Genomic DNA, 22,179 nt, shown 5'->3' with positions numbered 1-22,179 from the left:
AAAGGGGAAGATCTAGAGAGAGATCAAAGAAAAGAAAGAGTCTAAAAGAGAGTCAATGGGGGTAGGTAGAAGAAGAAGAAAAGAAAGGCAGGTGGAGTTAGTTTAGAAAACATTAGTATAAGATTAGAACACCAGAGAACCTGTTACATAAGGACTGAGTGGAGAGGCTGAGGTCTTCAACAGACCTCTTCCTAATAAAGGTGGGGTTTTTCCAGAGTAGACCCAGCTCAGGAAAATCAGCTGCTCTTCCCACCACTGTAGCACCATCTGAGCTTATGAAACCAGGACTGCAACCCACCTCCCAAACTGCTATTTGGTGTGTATGGTGGGGGGAAGGATAGGGTTTCTATTTGCTTATTCAACATATTTTTGCAATGGGGACCTGCATTTTGTGTTAAGCAGGCAGCAAGGGTTTGGAAGAAGCTGGTGGTCCCATCTGTTCAGAGAGATACTGCTAACTATAGGGTCTCCATAGGTAGCAGCATAAAAATATTTTCAATGCAGCCAAGCTAAATGAGGAGAGAACTTTCTCTGCTAGGTCCAGCACAGATGAATAATTGTAAAAAATAAAGCAAAGCCAATGAATTCAAGGGCAATTGCAAAATAGCCTATCCATCCCCTACCCCACTATAGCCCCCAGCAAAAAGATAGCCAAAGCCATGAGGACAGCTTTCTTCTCACTCTCCAGGCTGGGCGTGTATTTCAACAGCAGCCCAGATTGGAGGCCCAGAACCTATTAAAGATTCCATAAGCCTGTTAGGCTCCCTTGCCAGAGAAAAAGGCAAAACAAAAAATCCTTTGGAAATGTCAGTAATTCAGGTAAATGTGTTTTTTGTTAGTAGCCACTATTTCTAGCCACTTCCTAGAAAGTCAAGGTAGCACTCAGTAAAGAATCAAACCCTCATGGTGACAGAGATGCCCTGATAGGGTTGAATTTTTTTTTCTCATACACTTCTGCCAAAAAAATTGAGCCCTTCCATTGAAATCTTTCCTGATACAAGTAAGCATTTGCTTCTGACCCATACTTGTACGTTGCCAACCAGTCTTTCCTATTTATGTTATTTCCTGCAGGATACTGAGTTTAACTACTCTGATCATCTTTTTCTTCATTGGGGAATAAAGGAGAGTAATTAAGTATCAGGTCAACTTAGATTGTGCTTCTGTGTCTTTCTCAAGATTGGCCCCCACCTACCCCTGAATAAACCTTCATGTCACTCTGTGTTGTTCTTTATATAGCCCATCAGACTAGACTTGAATAAACATTTCAGAAGAGCTTTGGGAATTGCTGTAGACTGAATGTTCATGTCCCCCAAAACTCATGTTAACTTCTAACATGCAATATATTGGTATTTGGAGGTGGAGACTTTAGGAGGCGATTGGGTCACGAGGGTGAAACCTTAATAAGTGGGAGTAGTGCCCTTATAAAAGGGACCCCAATGAACTCCCTTACCCCCTTGTGCCATGTGAGGACACAGTGAGAAGACTGACAAATATGAATCAGGAAGAAAAAATTCACCAGACAATAAATCTGCTGCCACCCTGATCTTGGACTTCTTAGCCTCCAGAACTGTGAGAAATATAGTTCTGTTGTTTGTAAGCCATCCTGTCTTGAGCATCTTTCACAGCTGTCCAAATAGACTAAGACAGGTACTCTCCCCAAAGGACTAGTCAAAAACCAAGTACTGGACCTGCTTGACTCAGCATGAGCTCTGTAAGATACTTGGCCTCTAAGAAATTGGCCCCTCTCCTCTAGCATCTGCTTGATAGATTTCTGATTGCATCCACTTGAACTTTTTCAGCTAATAAAGGCACTGTGGTAAGCTCTTTAAATATGTTGTTCTTGCATAGGTAAGATCAATAAGCTAGACTGGGTGAAAGGGAGCCAGAGACTGAAATGGAACAAGTAAACAGACTATTAGTGTGACAGGTGCTATGACAGAGAGCAATATGATGATATAGATGTGGGGCATCAAGTGCAATTGAAAGAGGGCAGGGAGTTTTCAAGAAGAAGTAGGGAGTTAACTAGCTGAGGAAGGGGAGAAGGGTATTCCTAACTATGGGAAGAACACATGCAAGGTTGTAAAGGTTTGAAAGAACATGGTATTTCAGTGTGGCTGGGCAGGAGGAGGAACTTGAGTGCTGATGGAAGTGATGGCCAAGGTCCCTGCAGGCTATGCTTAAGGAATTTTTTTCCTGCAGGCAATGGGGAACTATTGTTAAAGAATGGGAATGACATCAGATTTGCATTTTTGGAATATCACTTTAGCCACAGAATGAAAGACATACCAAGAGAATGGCATGCAGTATCTTTAAGAATATAGAGAGAGTCACGGGTTGTTTCCTATAATATAGATGAAAATTGAGGCTAAGAGAAAGAAGGTAGGTTCTAGAGTTCCCATGTGCCTTAGCAGTATCGCAGCATTTATTCCTCCTGATGACTGATATCATTATGATTTGGGATTGATATTATTATGGTTGTATTTGATAAATAGACATATATAAAATGTCTCCTCAAAGCTTCTTGAAGACTATGTTCTTGAATTCTTTTAAAATTATGTGGGGTCTCATTCGGTATCTCATATACAGTAAGTGCCCATCATATGCTTACTGATTGACTGTTATATACTTTTTTTTTCTGATGGGACTAAGTGGCTTTATTGGGGAAAGCCAGGATTACAATGGATTTAAGAGTTGGCATTGAGGCCCTTCTTCTTGCCAAAAGTGGGCAGGAACCATGGACTTTACCTCCAAGCATGAGGCTGGCTACTTCTGGGATGATCAGAGCCTCCACTCTACACTGACCCAGGATAGCCTCATCCTCTAGGGGTGTGCCTGCCAGGATCAAGACTTGATCTTCTAGAGTGATGCCCTCCAGCAAAACTGAACAGTAGCCACTGCAGCCTCTACCCCAAAGACGGAGTCCAGAAAGAGGAAGGAGCAATGGTGCACACATCCTCACCACCTGCAGCAAGCCACATCACTGCTCTACTGTTATGTACTTTTGACAGAATCTTCAAACACTTATGAATGCTAGAATGCCAGAACAGGAAAGCTGACAAAGCTCAGGACTCAGAAGCAAGTGCTCCCTCATTCCAGCCATTGACTTAGCCCCATACCTGCAAGGTTAGGTTTGAACATCAGCTATTTCTATCCATGCTCCATTGGCCAATAGATATAGACCCTAATGGCTCTCCTTGGACCCAGTATCTCTGGGTAACAACCAATGCCACAAATAATACCACCCAACATGTGCATAACACTTTACAATTCACAAGGCACTTTTCCTATTCATTATTTCATTCAATCCTCTTGTATTTGTTTTATTCATTCATCAAGTCCCAGATAGAGGCAGGAATGTCATTAGAGAGAAAGCCATGGAGCAGACAGATAAGTATTTGATCAAGTTTGCCACTTAGCCAGAGAGTAGAATCCAGCTCAGGCCCATATGTGCTCAAGAAATCATGTGGTGCACAAACAAGGTCCTAGGTGAGAATGACAGAGAATGCTATTTGCAACCATGACCTGTCATTTACAAACTGAACCTGTGGGCAAGTCATTTAACATTTTTGAGTTTCAACTCTCCCATGGGTACAATGGAAGTGACACCACAGAGCAGTGGTGAAGGTCAAATGATATGACACATATAAAGCACTCAGCACAGCACCTAAAATGATCAGTACTCTGGGCCCATTCTCCTCTCAGCTAAACACTTTTCAGCTAATCCACTAGTTTCCACAAATGAACCATGAGAGACTATCGGCTATGAAGAACAATCTGAGGGTTTTGAAGGGGCGGGGGGTGGGAGGTCAGGGGAGCCAGGTGGTGGATATTATAGAGGGCACGTATTGCATGGAGCACTGGGTGTGGTGCATAAACAATGAATTCTGTTACACTGAAAAGAAATTTTTAAAAAAATGTCTGGAGAAAGCTTTAGCATACAGATTTCTAGTCCCTGCTAGAGATCTACAGAACTGTGATCTCTGGGGAGAGGGCCCAGATGATTGCAATGCACAGTCCAGTGGGGTATCACCTGAATGAGACCATATCATTAGCTCAAACTCATCCAGCCTTTAGACGAAAAGTCAAACTTGAATTAAGAACCTACAAGGAGAGGGGCCCTGGGTGGCTCAGTTGGTTAAGTGACCAGCTGTTGGTTTCAGCTCAGGTTGTGGTCCTGAGATCCAGCCCACATAGGACTCTGCACTCAGTGTGGAATCTGCTTAGGATTCTCTTCCCTCTGCCCCTGCCTTCTATGCTCTCTCTCTCAAATAAATAAATAAATAAATCTTTATTTTTTATAGTTTTTTTAAATAATTTTTATTATGTTATGTTAGTCACCCTACAGTACATCATTAGTTTTTGATGTAGTGTTCCATGATTCATTGTTTGCATATAACACCCAGTGATCCATGCAATATGTGCCCTCCTTAATACCCATCACCAGGCTCACCCATCCCCCCACACCCCTCCTCTAAAACCCTCAGTTTGATTCCCAGAGTCCATAGTCTCTCATGGTTTGTCTCCCCCTTTGATTCCCCACCTCCCTTCACTTTTCCCTTCCTTCTCCTAATGTCCTCCATGCTATTCCTTATGTTCCACAAATAAGTGAAACCATATGATAATTGTTTTTCTCTGCTTGACTTATTTCACTTAGCATTATCAATGTAGATTTTAAATATTTCAATTGTATCAGTAAGGATAATTTTTTTGAAATCTATTTTTTAATTTAATTTTACTTTTTCAGTGTTCCAAGATTCATTGTTTATGCACCACACCCAGTGCTCCATGCAATACATGCCCTCCTTAATACCCACCACCAGGCTCACCCATCCCCCCCTTCCAAAACGCTCAGTTTTTTTCTCAGAGTCCACAATCTTTCGTAGTTCATCTCCCCTTCCAATTTTCCCCAATTCACTTTTCCTTTCCTTTTCCTAATGACCTCCATGTTATTATTTATGCTCCACAAGTAAGTGAAACAATATGATAATTGACTCTCTCTGTTTGGCTTGTTTCACTTAACATAATCTCCTCCAGCTTCACCCATGTTGATGCCAATGTTGGGTATTCATGTTTTCTGATCACTGAGTAATATTCCATCGTATATGTGGACAACATCTTCTTATTCATCTGTCTGTTGAAGGGCATCTCGGCTCTTTCCATAGTTTGGCTATTGTGGACATTGCTGTTATGAACCTCGGGGTGCATATGGCCCTTCTTTTCACTACATATGTGTCTTTGGGGTAAATACACAGTAATGCAATTGCTGGGTCATAGGGTAGCTCTATTTTTAACTTTTTGAGGAAACTCCACACTGTTTTCCAAGGTGGCTGTACCAACTTGTGTTCCCACCAACAGTGTAAGAGGGTTCCCCTTTCTCCACAGCCTCTCCAACATTTGTTGTTTCTTGCCTTGTCAATTTTTGCCATTCTAACTGGTGTAAGGTGGTATCTCAAGGAGGTTTTGATTTGAATTTCCCTGATGGCTAATGATGTTGAACATTTTTTCGTGTGTCTGTTAGCCATTTGTATGTCTTCTTTGGAGAAGTGTCTGTTCATGTCTTCTGCCCATTTTTTGACATCATTAACTGTTTTGCATTTGTTGAGTTTGAGGAGTTCTTTATAGATCTTGGATATCAGCCCTTTGTCTGTAGTGTCATTTGCATATATCTTCTCCTTTGCCTTTGGAGACATGTTTTGAAAGAAGATACTGTATTCAACACTGCTGTGGCTGATGTCAAAAAGGTTACTGCCTATGTTCTCCTCTGGGATTTTGATGGATTCCTGTCTCACACTGAGGTCTTTCATCCATTTAGAGTTTATCTTTGTGTATGGTGTAAGAGAATGGTCGACTTTCATTCTTTTGTATATAACTGCCCAATTTTTCCAGCACCATTTATTAAAGAGACTGTCTTTCTTCCACTGGATATTTTTTCCTACTTTGTCAAAGATTATTTGACCATAGAGTTGAGGGGTCCATATTTGGGCTCTCTATTCTGTTCCCTTGGTCTATGTGTCTGTTTCTGTGCCAGTAACATGCTGTCTTGGTGATCATAGCTTTGTAATATACCTTGAAATCAGGCAACCTGATGCCCCAGCTTTGTTTTTCTTTTCAACATTTCCTTGGTGATTCAGGGTCTTTTCTGGTTCCATACAAATTTTAGGATTGTTTGTTCCAGCACTTTGAAAATGCCATTGGTATTTTGATTGAGATAGCATTGAAAGTATAGATTGCTCTGGGCAGCATAGACATTTTAACAATGTTAATTTAAAAAAAAAAGAACCTACAGTCAGCTTGATGCAATGCTATGGGCTTTCTCTTGAAAGTTACATTTGTAGGCAATTTCTCCCAACTCACCTGGGTGAGACTCGGTAAAGATGGTTTAAAAAAGTCATGCAACACAGCAGATGTACATATAGGTTAACCCCTAATATGTGATTCTAACTTTGCCAGAGAACTGCCCTGAGGGTGTGCAAGAACTGTCCTTAGTTTTCCTCCTGGTTCTTGCCTTTGAAATCTATTTCACTTATTAAATAACATGGGTCAGTCTAACCTATAAGAACAGCAATAATAGGGGCGCCTGGGTGGCTCAGTGGGTTAAGCCGCTGCCTTCGGCTCAGGTCATGATCCCAGGGTCCTGGGATCGAGCCCCGCATCGGGCTCTCTCCTCAGCGGGAAGCCTGCTTCTCCCTCTCTCTCTCTGCCTGCCTCTCGGCCTACTTGTGATTTCTGTCTGTCAAATAAATAAATAAAATCTTAAAAAAAAAAAAAAAAGAACAGCAATAATAATAATGACAGTTCTTATGGCATTTATTCAGTTCAGGCCCTGTACGAAGTTTTAAGTATGTCACTTCATTCCATCCTCACAAGACTACAGTGAAATGGGCACCATGGTACTAACACCCCTATTTAAAACGGGTTTCTGTTTGCGGGGCGCCTGGGTGGCTCAGTGGGTTAAAGCCTCTGCCTTCGGCTCGGGTCATGATCCCGGGGTCCTGGGATCGAGCCCCGCATCGGGCTCTCTGCTCGGCGGGGAACCTGCTTCCTCCTCTCTCTCTCTGCCTGTCTCGCTGCCTGCTTGTGATCTCTGTCTGTCAAATAAATAAATAAAAATCTAAAAATAAATAAATAAATAAAATAAAACGGGTTTCTGTTTTTAAACAAAGGTTTAGGATAGTGTTTCATCCAGAGTAGCCAAGGAAAAACCCTCACTAAAAGTGAGGGGGATAAAGAAGACTTTTATTGAGGTTTATAGAAGGAAATTTGAGTGGAGGATACAGAAGTAAGGAGATGAAGCAAGAATCAGATTCTTTGACCTGAGGATCAGAGGCGGGACAGAAAGTAGCAGAGGAACAGAATGAATTCACCTGACTTTACCGCCATCTGGTGGTGGTCTGGTGGACAGACAACCAGCTCACTGTTTCAGTCAGAGTGACAGAGACAGAGAGCCTGCTAGATCCTCTGCAAGTCGCTAAGTGGGGGAAATAAGGTCAAATAAAACAGAGAACCTGCTCTTTGCGATCTTTTCTAGATCCTCTGGAGTCACCAGGCTGGAAGTCACCTAAAGTATTGACTATTCCAGGAGTAAACACCCTCTTTCTCATGCAGGCTATTTTCAGGAAAGGCAGAAATGTTTATAAGCACCATCATTTTTTTTTTTCTATCAAAATGAAACTAGCTTAGCATCCCATGGGATGTATAGAGTCTCATAACTTGAAGTTCTTGACTATTTTTAATAGAAGATGGTCAGTAAGAAAACTGGCACTGAAGTTTAGTCATTAAAATGATAGGAGGAATCAGTAGATACGCTTTCTCAACTTCTACTCCTTACACCTGTAGGGCATTGTTTTCATAAATCACATTCACATGCACTTTGTCATTTCATGGCCAAAACGATCCCTAAGGTAGATAAAATCATCCTCAATGTAGTCGCTGGGAGCTAGGCTTAAAGAAGTGAAATGTATATGAGAAATCTGAAAGAGCCAAAGTGGTCCAAAACAGAGAGCAAATGATGGTTACCAGGAGATGGAGGCGGGTGGGGAGATAGGACAGATGTTGTTTAAAGGTACAAACGTGCAACAGGTAGTCAATAAGCCCTAGGGTCCTAATGCAAAGTACAGTGAATATAGACAGTAATATTGTGTTATAATCGTCAAACTTGCTAAGAGACTAGAACTTAATTATTCCAAACACTACAAAGAAATAATGATGTAATATGATAAAGGTGCTAATAATTATTATAATGGCAATCACATTACAATATAGAACTGTATCATTTTAACATGTTGTATACCTTAAATTACACAATGTTATAGGTCAAATATATTTCAATAAAAACCACAAAAATATAAGGATCTGAAATGACTTGGCTATGGTCACAAAGTAAGATGGCAACAGAGCCACCTTGCAATTTGTTCATTCCACTCAGTGCAACATTTAGAGAGCGCCAAGCATGTGCCAGGCACCAGGGATATGCTGTTGAACTACGTTGCTCCCTGACTCACTGTTTCCCTCCTGCCTGTTCCAGCTTAGCTAGCCCAGCTTCTCTGGATGGGAACTCCTCTTTGTGTGAGCCAGGAGGACAACTAAAAAATCTTAAGCAACACCTGAGCCATGAGTTTTCCAGAAAGACAGTCTCCCCAGGACATTCTAGCTCTTGGTGCCCAACAAATGAGTTGCTTTTCCCAATCCCCTAGGTCAATCAATCCCTGGCCCTCACTCCCATGGGTGAATGATACTAAAAGCCTCCTCTCCTCTAGGATGGCTGCCTTATACTTAAGGTTCATCTTTCTGGGTTTTTTTTATTTTTTTTTAATTTTTATTTGTTTACTTGAGAAGGAGAGAGAAATAGAGATAGACTGCGTATGAGTGGGACAGGGAGGGGCAGAGGAAGTGGGAAAAGCAGACTTCCAGCTGAACAGGGAGTCTGATGACTTCGGGTTCAATCCCAGGACCCTGCGATCATGACCTGCGCTAAAGGCAGACATTTAACCAACTGAGCCACCCAGTCACCCGTGCCCTTCTGGTTTTTTAAGAATACAGTAGATAAATATGAAATTTAGTCAAAGACCTCACCACAAAGGTAAGTAACAGCAGGGATCTAGGTAGGTATCTGGGGCCTCTGTCGCTCATCAGTCTAGTTCAATGCTCTCTCTATTATAACAGGGAAACCAAATCTCAGGGTGGGGAAGTGACATGCCCAAGCAAATTTCAGAAAATTAAAACACAGCTGTCCTGATACCCAAGCCAAAACTGTTTCTACCACACTCTGCTGCCCCTCTGTGGACATGAGAATATATTAAGCTGCTTCCTTGTGCTCTAGTGAGCACAAGAAAACACACTGTCCACAAAGAAGGAAACTGATAGAGAGGAAAGGTAACAGGAAATGCCTGGAAACTGAACCCATAAAGTCCAAACCCCGAGTCACCGTAAAAGGCTTTGAACTGGCAAGAATGAGAGGAAATAATGAGAGAGCAAAGGAAATGGGCCTCTGAGAGAGGAAACACAGGGAGCACACACAAGGCCTTTGGGTAGCCTCTGTTGCAGGCCTTTGTCAAATGGAATGAGTTTCTCTGTCCTTCCCAGAAGCCAAACCTGGGGCATCCTCCCTAACTAAGGAGGCTCTTGAGAACTGGGCTGACTACCTACTAACACAGGTTACATTTAGTGCAGCCTATTGTGCTAAATGCTTTGTATGCATGTATTACTTCCTTTAATTTTCTCAATAACCTTACAGGGAAAACTATTTTTTCAATCCCCATTAAGGGAGACACAGTGAGGTTAAGTAGCATGCCCCAAGATGCACAACCAGTAAGTGGCAAGGCTCAGATTTCTACTGTTAACCTATGTTTTTAAGCCATCATGCAATAAATAATGGCTCCTTGCTGTAATAGGTCCTTTTTCTGAAAACTACTGAAAAGTGCTGGGAACATTTCCATTTCAACAATTGGTATTATTATAATGACAATGATGATACTGGAACTGGACAACAACTGTTGACAGGTAACTGTATACCAAACACTGTACTAGGTGTTTTGCATGTGTGATCTCATTTAATCCTTACAACAACCCCAGAAGGTAGCAATAAGCTCCCACATGCTGAAAAACTGGCCCAAGGTCACAGAGCTAAGGATGCAGCTGTGCTAAAGCCCACTCTTAACACTAGGCGATCTTCCCTTAGGTTTCTACCCTGGTTCCCACTGTTTTGATGCCAATTAGAGGCTTGATGAAGGACAACTAGGAGGTGGAGTGAAATGCATTAATTTACTGTTGGACTGAGGATTCATTTGTGTGGGATCAAGTTGTTGAAATCTCTATTTGATGGCCAGAGTTTAATTAACAACCATAAAAACACCTTTCTCAGCTTAAATCTTTCATTTACGTAATCAAATTAAAGTGTGGGAAAGTTTGCACTTAACAAGACTGTTGCTAAGAGCCTTTGTCTGACTTTCCCCTTCTTACTGATGAATTATTTATTCAACAAACAGGTATGGGATTGCCATTGAGCAGCACCTACAATATGCCTGAGAGTCAGGAAGCTAGTTCCAAGTCCCTTCTTGTGGGCCTTGAAAAAGTCACCTACCCCTATTGGTCTCACTAACTATAAGTAGCCCCAATGATTAATCTGCAAGGTCCCTCCTATTGTAGGTTTCAGTGCAAGCTCCTGATTAGTGTTTGGGATTTTTCCCCCCTGTTTTATATACTTGATTGTAATTTCTTATTTATTTTTTATTGAGATATAATTGACATATAGTATTATATTCATTTCAAGCATACTACATAATGATTCAATATTTGCATATATTGTGAAATAATCATCAAAATAAGCCTAGTTAACATCCATAACTATACATATTTATAACATTTTTTATGAAAACTTTTAAAATCTACTCAGCAGCTTTCAAATATATAATACACTATTATTAATTATAGTCACCATGCTGTACATTATATCCCCAAGACTTACTAATTTGATAATTGGAAATTTGAGCCTTTTGACCCTCTTCATCTATTTCATCCACCCCTGTCTCTGGTAATAACCAATCAGTTCTCTACATCCATGACTTTGGTGGGTTGGTGGGTTGGTTGGTTGGTTTGGTTAGCTTTATAGGTCATACAATATTTGTCTTTATCTGGCTTATTTCACAGAGCAGAATACCCTCAAGGTCCATCCATGTTGTTGAAAATATCAAGATCTCCTTTTTATGCTTAAGTAATATTCCATTGTATACATATTCCACATTTTTTTATCCATTCATCCATTAATGGATACATAGTTTGCTTCTGCATCTTGGTTACCATAAATCATGCTGCAATTAATAGGGAAGTGAATATATCTTTTTGAGATAGTGTTTTCATTGTCTTCAGATAAATACCAAGAAATGAAATTCCTGAATCATATAGTTTTTAATTTTTTGAGGAACCTCCACAGTGTTTTACATAGTGCATTCCCATCAACAAAAGTACAGGAGTTCCCTTTTTGCCACATCCTCACCAACACTTGTTACTTGTTGTCTTTGTGATAGTATCCATTCTAACAAGTGTGAGGTGATGTCTCATTGTGATTTTGATTTGCATTTCCCTGGTGAGTGGTGGTATTGAGAACCTTTTCATGTACTTGTTGGTCATCTGTATGTCTTCTTTGAAAAAAAAATGCCTCTTTAGATCCTCTGCCCATTTTTAAAATTGGATTGTTTGGGGGGACTTGCTATTAAGTTGTATATGTTCTTTATATACTTTGGAGATTGATCCCTTATCAAATATATGATTTGCATATATTTTTTTCCAATTTGGTAGTTTGCCTTTGCATTTTGTTGATCGTTTTCTTTGCTGTGCAGAAGCTTTTAGTTTTACACAGACCCACTTGTTTATTTTTGCTTGTGTTGCCTTTGCTTTTTGTGTCAAATTCAAAAGTGATTGGCAAGACCTATGTAAAAGAGCTACTTCCATACTTCCTATGTTTTCTTCTAGGAGTTTTTTGGTTTCAGGCTTTATGTTTAAGTCTTTAATCCATTTTGAGTAAATTTTTGTGTATGGTGTAAGATAGTGGTCCAACCTCATTCTTTTGCATATGATTGTTCAGTTTTCCCAACACCATTTATTGAAAAGACTTTCCTTTTCCCATTGTATATCCTCGGTTCCTTTGTCATAAATTAATTGACATATTTGTGTGGGTTTATTTCTGAGCTCTCTAGTCTGTTCCATTATTCCACATGCCTGCTTTTATGTCAATACCATACTGTTTTGACTACTATAGACTTATATTATAATTTGAAATCAGGACACAAGATGCTTTCAGGTTTGTTCTTTCTCAGGACTATTTTGACTATTCAGGGGTCTCTTACGGTTTCTTACAAGTTGATTTCTTCTTTAAATGGTAAAAAAGATAAAAAGCAGTCAGTTCCTTAAACGGCTCAACTAATGACTCCTGGGTCAGAGCCAGGTGTGTTTCCAGGGTGTTAGAGCAGGCACTGAGGGAGGATAGGGACAGCAGTCTGCAAGACAGGAAAAGAACAACCTAGAAACAGGAGAGGCAGTGGAAGGAAGGTGGTCACGTAAACAAACCAACCTGCGTTGGCTCCTTGGTGAGTTCAGAAACTGCACTAGGTTGAGTTGTTGCACAAAGTAAACTTTATTTGCAGCAAATAAGGAGGTTACAGGGAGTAGCTTTCAAAGCCATGAGTCCCCAAACAAGGGTGGGTGGGTTCCTTTTATTTAGGGTGAGGATGAATATTCAGATAGGGAAGCCTTGTTATTGTATGTAGAGACAGGCATAAGGTCACAAATGTGCCTTAAGGAACCATGCCTTATACATCTATTGCATGTTATGTAAATGAGGCTGAGTCTCCACCTTGGGTGGAGATTTTAGCATTATAATAAAGGTAGTCATCTGTCATTCTAGAGTTCATGCCATGGTCCATCTGTGCAGATGGACCATTTTAAAACTGGTCTGGATGGTTGGGGTGGCTGGAGATCTTTTCAGGGCAGTCACTATTGCTCGAGGCACAGTTTCACTTTCCATTTGCCTGAGTTAAGAGAGAAGCTGGAAAGAAGAGCCTAAGGAAAACGTGGGACAAAGGTCTGTGAGTACAAGCAGGTAGGCAGTAAAGGCAAGGTCTTGGGGTCTTGCTGGTGATAGTCAAACTTTTGGGGCGCCAGAGTATGGGGATTCCTTATACAATTGTGCTTTTTTCTGGAGAGCACCCTCTGTTCTTTTTTTCTCCTTTCTTGCCCCACCCAATCTCTTTCTTTCAAGAAGAGCGACTAAGATAAGTACTACTGTAAGGAGTAGATATGCTAGAAAACCAGAGAGTGTCCCTGGAAGATTGTATATGATCTTAGAGCATATGAAACAAGAATTTTGTATATCTTTCTCCTATGATCAAGTTTAGCAAGACAGTGTAGGTGTCTTTATTAATGCAAGTCAAATCTAGAGGCACTTTAAAATTTCCTACACATGTCCATTCCACTTACAATCTCTTCCAGAATCCTATCAGGTTTAGCTGCCACCTTCTGTATTTGTACCCTGGTTATACTAAAAGATCAACAGGGGACTTAGACTGCGGGTGGAAGTGCAGGAAGCAAGATGTAAAGTGTATCTTTTTTTTTTATTTTATTTTTTATAAACATATATTTTTATCCCCAGGGGTACAGGGTCTGCGAATCGCCAGGTTTACACACTTCACAGCACTCACCATAGCACATACCCTCTCCAATGTCCATAATCCCACCCCCCTCTCCCAACCCCCCTCCCCCCATCAACCCTCAGTTTGTTTTGTGAGATTAAGAGTCACTTATGGTTTGTCTCCCTCCCAATCCCATCTTGTTTCATTTACTCTTCTCCTACCCCCTTAACCCCCCATGTTGCATCTCCTCTCCCTCATATCAGGGAGATCCTATGATGGTTGTCTTTCTCCGATTGACTTATTTCGCTAAGCATGATACCCTCTAGTTCCATCCACGTCGTCGCAAATGGCAAGATTTCATTTCTTTTGATGGCTGCATAGTATTCCATTCTGTATATATACCACATCGCTAAAGTGTATCTTGAGGAGAATTTGCAAATAACTGGAGACATACCCTCACCAATGCGGGGGGGGGGAGTCATTGTAGTCACACACAGAATGGTGAATTAGGAGATAAGCACCTATCACAGTTCTGCCTTTCACTTGATCTACGACCTTACACAAATCACTTACCTATTCCTACCTCCAGGTTTCCTCATTATAAAATGGGCATATTACCATCTGCTATCCATGCACTTTTGAAAATCAGATTAGATAATACTCATGAGAACATGTTGTAAATGTGATCCATTGATAGAAGGTATAGCCCTTACCTTAGAATTAAGTGCTACTGATAACAGTAGTTTTGTAAGCTAGCTTGAAAACAACTATGTCGCATTAGAAGTATTTAGCTTCTTGAAATCTTCAGTGGGGCTTATCTGGGTGATAGGCCATTGGGTATGAAGGAATTCCCTAGTAGTCTGGTGGATCTAAGAGGATTTTGAAAATCACAGTGAAGCTAAAATATATGTATTTGGAAGCCAGCTGAAATGAAGTCTCCATTCAAGGTTCCTTTTCATTGTACCTTCACATTCTCAAGGACATTGCTTTTCTGCATCAATCTCTCTCCATTACAGAATCATTATCATCATGAGTCAAGTATTTGGCCAAGTTAGAAAAAGCCTCTCATTTTTTTGAAAGATTTTATTTATTTATTTGACAGAAAGAGAGAGATCACAAGTAGGCAGAGAGGCAGGCAGAGAGGGGGGAAGCAGGCTCCCCACTGAGCAGAAAGCCCCATGCGGGGCTCGATCCCAGGACCCTGGGATCATGACCTGAGCTGAAGGCAGAGGCTTTAACCCACTGAGCCACCCAAACACCCCAGAAAAAGCCTCTCTTAGTCCTATATTCTCCTCCAGCTACTGCTCAGTTTCACAGCTTTCCCCTGTAGCAAAACTTTTTGAAAGAATTGTTTATACATGCTGTTTTCATTTTCCTCACCTCACAATGACTCCAGTATCTATAACTGCAAAACTGCTCCTCTAGGACACCATTAGAGTCTGGCTGACTCCAATGGTCACTTTTCCATCCTCATCTAGCAACTTAAATCAATATTAAACACAATTGGTTACACCCTCTTTTTCAATGTACCCTCTTTCTCTTGGATGTTGTGACCCTGCATTCTTATTTTTCTTTTCTGGCTTTTCTTTCTGAGTCTCCTTAGTAGGCTCTTTCTTCTCTGTGGAGGAGCATAGCAGATAAGGACCCAGATTTTCAGGCTGTGCTTTCCAATATGATAGCCACTAGTCACACTGTGGCTATTATATTTAAATTAATAAATTAAATTAAATTAACATGATTAAATATTTATTAAATTAAATTATACATTTAGTCCCATCAACCTAACATTTCAATTGTTCAATAACAACATGTGGCTAAAGGCTAACACATTGGATAGCAAGACACAAAAAATTTCCATCATTGCAGGAACTGCTATTGGATGGTGCTAGCTAGAACCAGACTTCTAGAATTTGAATCCCAGCTGTGCCAGTTTATCAGCTGAGAGTCCTTAGGCAAGTTACTTAATCTTACAGAAAAAAAAAAAGAAATCCCTGCCTTCATAGAGTTTGTGCTATCCCTACAATAGGAAAATATGGCATGCCTAAAATGTAGAACGGAGATCTATAAACATTAATAGCTCTCCAAGAGATACTGGTGAGTGAAAAATGCAAGGTTCAGAATGGTATAGTTAGTTATATAGCTAGATAGATATATAATATGGTCTTGATTGAACAAAATAAAGATATGCTCATATTTTTATATTTATTAAAAATTCTGGAGAGATACAAAAAAACTTAATGGTCCCTTTGGAGAAGGGAGTCAGGGTTAGGAAAAAGACTTTGACTTTGCATTTTATACATTTATGTGCTATTTTATCACATACAAAAATTACTTTTGATTAAAAATAATAAATTTATATGTATATGATTTGGCATTTTTTTGGTTAGTCTATTATACAACCATTATTGTACAACGAACTAACTCCAGGACATAGTAGCTTAAAACAATATCCATTTTATTGTATCTCATGAATCTACTTGTCACAATTTAGTCAGGACTCAGCTGAGCGCTAGCTCCACCGCAATTGGCTTTAACTAGAGTCATTCAGTGATATTCAGATGGCTTGAATGGAGGGCCTAGGACTGCTTTACTCACAGGTCTGGTGCCTTGGAAGGGATGGCTGAAAGTTTGGACTCAGTTGGCCCTTTCTTTATTTCCAAACATCTCTGGGACTTACCATTTGGTCCCTCCAGCAGAGTAATCAAATATTTCATATTGCTGTTCACAACATTTCATAAAATATATTTTTTAAAATTCTACTACATGTTTTGTTGCTGCTCCTGGCACCTCTATATTACAAGGAATAGCTGCTAATATGGTTGGCACTATCATGTATGTTTGGGCAGCTGACCTGAAAAGGATCAAGGATGGCACAGGATGTCTCTTCTTTTCAGCATTAACCAGAAAAGTGCTAATATAGAGGCCTGTAATTGAAGAATATGGGCAGGAAATGTGGCTCATGGATGAGAGACACTTAGGCAGTTGGAAGAATTTGAAAGAATAGTTCAAAAAAGGAACTGGGAGAGTTTGACTCAAGCAGGATTCAACAATCCCTTTATCCCTAAGGATTCACAGAACAACAGTACTCAGGGCACTGAGGAGAGGGGAGCCAGAGCCCTTGGGAAGACATGGTGCAGGGAGAAAGGTAAATAAGGAGGAGAATGTAATGGAGAAAGAAACAATAAAAAATATTGAGTGAAAAGAGAAAAATAATGATCCTATGGCAAATGTGATTGATGACCATCAACTTGAAACAAGGATAGTTGCACACAAAATTGCCCATTTGTGAACTAGTCCCTTGGCGGGGTGGTGACTAGTGCAGAAAACTGCCAAATGACTATGCACAAATCATGCCTGCAATTTTTTACTTTGGCATTTTATATTAATCAAAATAGCAACTCATTCTATGAGACCAATGTTGCCTGCATACCAAAATCCAACAAACATATCATAAGAAAGAAATTTATAGGCCAATATTCCTAATTAATATAGATACAAAAATCCTTAATAAAATGCTAACAAACCAAACCAAGCAACATATAAAGTGGATTATACACCATGGCTAACTATGATTTATCTCTGAAATACAAGATTGGTTTAACATATGAAGAGCAATCAATAAAATGCATGTGATCATCTCAGTAGGTAAAGAAAAAGGATTTGACAAAACCCATCACACTTTCATGATGAATGCACTTAACACACTAGAAATAGAGAAAAAGGAAAATTCTCAACCCTAATGAAAGCCACACATTTTTTAAAAAATGATTAACATCAATACTTAATGGTGAAAAACTGGAATCTTTACTCCTTAGATCAGGGATAAGATAAAGATGTTTGCTCTCACCAGTTCTAGTCAACATTGTTGTGAAGGCTCTAGCCAGAGCGATGAGATAATGAAAAGAAATAAAAGATACCTGGATTGAAAATGAAGAAGTAAAACTCTCTATTCTCAGATAACATGACCTTGTATATGGAAAATCTTAATCTATTCCAAAGTATCATTAGAATTAATAAAGGAGTTCAGCAAGCTTGTAGGATACAAGGTCAATATAGAAAAATCACTTGTATTTCTATACACTAACAATGAACAATCAAAATATAAAATTAAGAAAACAATTCCATTTATAATACTACAAAAAAACAATACAGAGACCTGGGTGGCTCAGTCATTTAAGCATCTGACTCTTGATTTTGGTTCAGGTCATGATCTCATGGGTTGTGGGATTGAGACCCACACTGGGCTCCATGATCAGTGGAGAGTCTACTTGAAGATTCTCTCCCTCTGCCCCTCCTCCACTCCCTCTTATAAATATATAAATCTTAAAAAAAAATACTTTGGAAGATATTTCACAAAAGAAGTGTAACACTCATATACCGAAAACTACAAAATATCATTGAAAGAAATTAAAGTCGATCCAACTCAGTGGAATGTCATCTTGTGTTCTTGGATTAGAAAACTTAATATTGTGAAAGTAGCAATACTTTCCAAACTTATATACAGATTCAACACAATCTATCAAAATCCCAGCTTGCTTTTGTGCAGAAATTGACAAGTTGAACCTAAAATTTACATGGAAAAGCAAGAGATAGCCAAAACAGTCTTCATGACCTTGTGTTTGGCAATATAGTCTTAGATATGACACCAAAAGCACAAGAAACAAAAGCAAAATAAGCAAAATTGGATTTCATCAAGATGAAATAACTTAGTACTTCAAGGGATATCATTAAGAAAGTAAAATATGACCCACAGAATGGGAAAAAAAAAACTACTTGCAAATCATGTATCTGAAAAGAGTCTAGTATCCAGAATACATTAAGAACTCTTTCAACTCAACAACAATAACAAAAAAGGCAAATAACCCAGTTAAAAATAGATAAAGAGGGGCGCCTGGGTGGCTCAGTGGGTTAAAGCCGCTGCCTTCGGCTCAGGTCATGATCCCAGGGTCCTGGGATCGAGCCCCACATCGGGTTCTCTGCTCAGTGGGGAGCCTGCTTCCCTTCCTTTCTCTCTGCCTGCCTCTCTGCCTACTTGTGATCTGTCTGTCAAATAAATAAATAAAATCTTTAAAAAAAATAGATAAAGAATTTGAACATGTATTTCTCCAAGGAAGATATAGGAAGGATATGTCCAATAAGTAAATGAAAAGAAGTCCAACATCATCAGTTATCAGAGAAATGCAAGTTAAAATCACATTGAGAGGCCACTTCATACCCATGGGGATGGCTATAATTTTTTAAAATGAAAAATAAGTATTGGTGAAGATGTTGGGAAATTGGAACCCTTGCACATTGCTGGTTGAAATTTAATATGATGCAGTCACTTGGAAGACAGCCTGGCAGTTCCTCAAAAGACTTAAACATAGATTCACACTTGACCTAGCAATCCTGCTTCTAGAAATCCACCCAAGAAAAATGAAAATATATGTCCATCCAAGAATGTGTACACAAATATTCATAGCAGTATTATTCATAATAGCCTGAAAGTAGAAAAACCCAAGTATCCATCAACTAGTGAGCAGATAAACAAAATGTGTTATAGCCATACAATGGAATATTATTCAGCCATAAAAAGCAGAAGTATTGATACATGATACAAATGGATGAACATTGAAAACAATATACTAAGTAAAAGAAGCAGACCTAAAAACCACATATTATTTGATTCCATTTATGTGAAATTTCTAGAATAGGCAAATCTATATTGGCAGTGGCTGCTGGGATGTGGGGGGAATGGGGAGTGACTGCTTATGGGTATTGGGTTTCCTTTGGAATATTCTGGGATTACATAGTAGTGATGATTGCACAATTTTGTGAATGTACTGAAAACCACTCATTGTAGCCTTTAAAGGGGCAGATTTTATGGTATATGAATTGTGTATCAATAAAGCTATTATTTTAAAAAGGAGAATTATGTGTCTAAAAACAATGTAGGAGAAATGTGCTAAGTCTTCAATTTTATCTATCCTGATTGGCTGGATCAGTGGTCTGCTTCCTTCTTCTTCAGAACCTGCCCACAAATATTTACTGATTCCTTCACCTATGTCAGAAGGTGCCAGAGAGCTATGGCTTGATCCAGTAACACTGGACATTCCAGGGTCCACATTTGTCACATCTTCTATATAGCCCTTCCCTCTTGTTATATTTGTATAGTGAACAACCCCTTTCTCCAAAAATGGGTCATGTGAGACTCAAAAAAGTCTGAAGCAACAGAGAGAAAGAGAAGTATTGGAGCATAAGCTATAAGGAATAGTTGGTCTCATTGTTCCAAAATCCTCTCCTACAATTGAGAATAATCAATTGTATTTCTACTTCTACTCCCTTCTACTCCCTTCCATCACAGTAGGTTGGGAAAATATTTTGAAGACTTTCAGTTAGAGACTAATCTATTCCCAGTTCACATTAGTGAAGTTAAGCCATTCTCAGTGAGGACTGGCAACCATAAGAGTCCAGAGGTACTTCTGTAGCCCATTCTAATACTTGACAGCTCTTGCCATTAACATACCAGTAACAATGTAACAATGCCAGTAACAATTCTCTAGATTTAATTTACTTCATAATGCTTGGTGTAAACCAAATGACCTCTTGTTATATCCTTGGTAGAGAGTGAGAAGAGATACTATTGATTTATAGTTGGAAAACAGTGCCTGGGAAAGAAACAATAATAGGAACTAGGAGTTTTTCAGAGAATGACAAATCATCAGTCTCTAAGCATTTGAAATCCCCCTGTAGATAGATTTTCCCCAAACTGGTCACAGGACTCTGGGTGAAAGTGCGTAAAGAATGTGGAGAGACATAATTTAAAAAGAGGAGTTTAAGTCCTTTGTGAGTTAGTGAGGCCAAATGAATCTGGCCAAGCCACCACTTCCCACAAGCCAACATAATGACAGAGACTCAGATAAGCAGCACTAGCCAGCAGAGTCCCCTCCAAGAGGTAAAGCACTTTGAAAACTAGATTCCCAAAAGAACCATCACTACCATCCTGCCCAGGCCACCTTACCTAACCGAAATTGATTGGAGACATTCCCACATGTTTGCATTATCTCCGGGCTATTCCATCCTAAGGGGTATAATGCACAGCCTGAGCTTATCAGCAGCCCTGGAAAGAAAAGCATACAAATAGGTAGAAAAATATAACATATTTTCTGTCACCCAAAATTTCTCTCTGGATTAACTTGGCTCAACTTCTGCCTCTTCTGTTCAGAGTTTACCTTTCCCCTTTAACCCTAAATGTCTATGACACTACCAACCCAACAGAATTTCTTTGCCACGCCATAAGCAGTGAGTTGAAGTAGATAATAGAGGGAACAACTTATGAAGGGCAGTGTTGGGAATTAAGACAGGCCAGTATACTTTTTACAGCCCAAATGTTTTTGACAATAACTTATAACACTAAGTTGGCCTTCCCAGTCCGACTCCTCTTCTATCTTGGTCTGATTTTCAAAGAATAACAATGTAGAGACTGCTACTCTTTCCTAAAATTCAGCTTTTTCTAAGAGTCAATAGGTCCCTGTTAGTTGAAGGTAGGTCATGATTTCTATCACTTGGAATCACTTCTATCTCAGCTGCCAGACTGAGATCTAGAGAAAGCATACACATTGGGTAGGCTTCTCCTGGTGAGGAAGGCCCTACACTCCCTCTTCCAGAAATACTTTCTTATTCTGAGAAATCATTCCAGCTTTATGCTAAGCATTTCTCCTTTATTTGGATTCTAATGCTTTTCACTGCACCCCTTGTCTTCATGTCCATTTTGTTTAGGTTATTTGGTCACTAGAGAGAAACTGTGGGATCTTGGTGATAACCTTACTCTTCCAACAAAAGGTACGTCTGGTTCTGCTTACTGACACTGCCTTCCAAGGGCAAGTGCCTCATCCCCAGCTCTTGCTTACTGCCTAGGTTTACCTTTTATAACCTACAACCCGCCCCCCCCCCCCAACCCTGCCGCATGCCTTTGGTGACAGTGGGTTGGGCTAAGCATTGACACTGGACACAAAAGTGACAAAATTCATTGGCTGGCCAGTGAAAGCTGACATCATAACCTGGCATGAAGAGAAGAGTTGGGCCAGATTCTTCTTTCTGGAAATTTTAATCAAGAAACAGAGATGCTGAGCTAGTTAGCAGATAGAATAGAAGTTAGAGGAAAAACACCAAGAGGTACAATCAAGTCTGTGTCAAGCTGAAGCCAAGTTCAATTCAAAGTTATGGACAGATGTCAATTCTGGGGAAGCTGAGTGAACTGATTGCTAGAGAAAGAGGATACAGTGGCATGAAGCAGATACACCGTGATGAAAAACTCCATACTCCCCCTGAAAGAGCTACAGAAAATCCAGTCCTTCCCAATGGCTTTCCAGTTCCACTTTCCTTGTGTTATAATAAACTCCTTTTTAGTGAAAGAACTCAAGTGAGTCTCTCCTACTAGCAACAAAGAGAGCCTAATAACAAGAACACTATACTCGGGTGCTATACCAAAGTTTATGGGAAAGTGATATGCCACAAATATAAATGCAGAAACTAGCACATAACACAGAACCTCCACAGAGCAAGTGTTTGATCAATG

The 22,179-nt window shown here is 39.8% G+C and overlaps 1 protein-coding gene across 1 annotated transcript in view; it reads right to left on the bottom strand.

Annotated features, from left to right (window-relative positions):
* Nucleotides 1-22,179, bottom strand: part of LHFPL1 (LHFPL tetraspan subfamily member 1) — a 46,211-nt gene that overhangs the window by 8,630 nt on the left and 15,402 nt on the right. The window contains exon 3 of the mRNA XM_047716074.1: nt 20,623-20,721. Coding sequence (XP_047572030.1) covers nt 20,623-20,721 — 99 coding nt within the window. The remainder of the gene's footprint in view (nt 1-20,622; nt 20,722-22,179) is intronic.

The sequence above is a fragment of the Lutra lutra genome, chromosome X (genome assembly GCF_902655055.1).
Source record: "Lutra lutra chromosome X, mLutLut1.2, whole genome shotgun sequence".
In the NCBI taxonomy this organism is placed as follows: Eukaryota; Metazoa; Chordata; class Mammalia; order Carnivora; family Mustelidae; genus Lutra; species Lutra lutra.
This window is presented reverse-complemented; position numbering and strand designations above follow the sequence as displayed.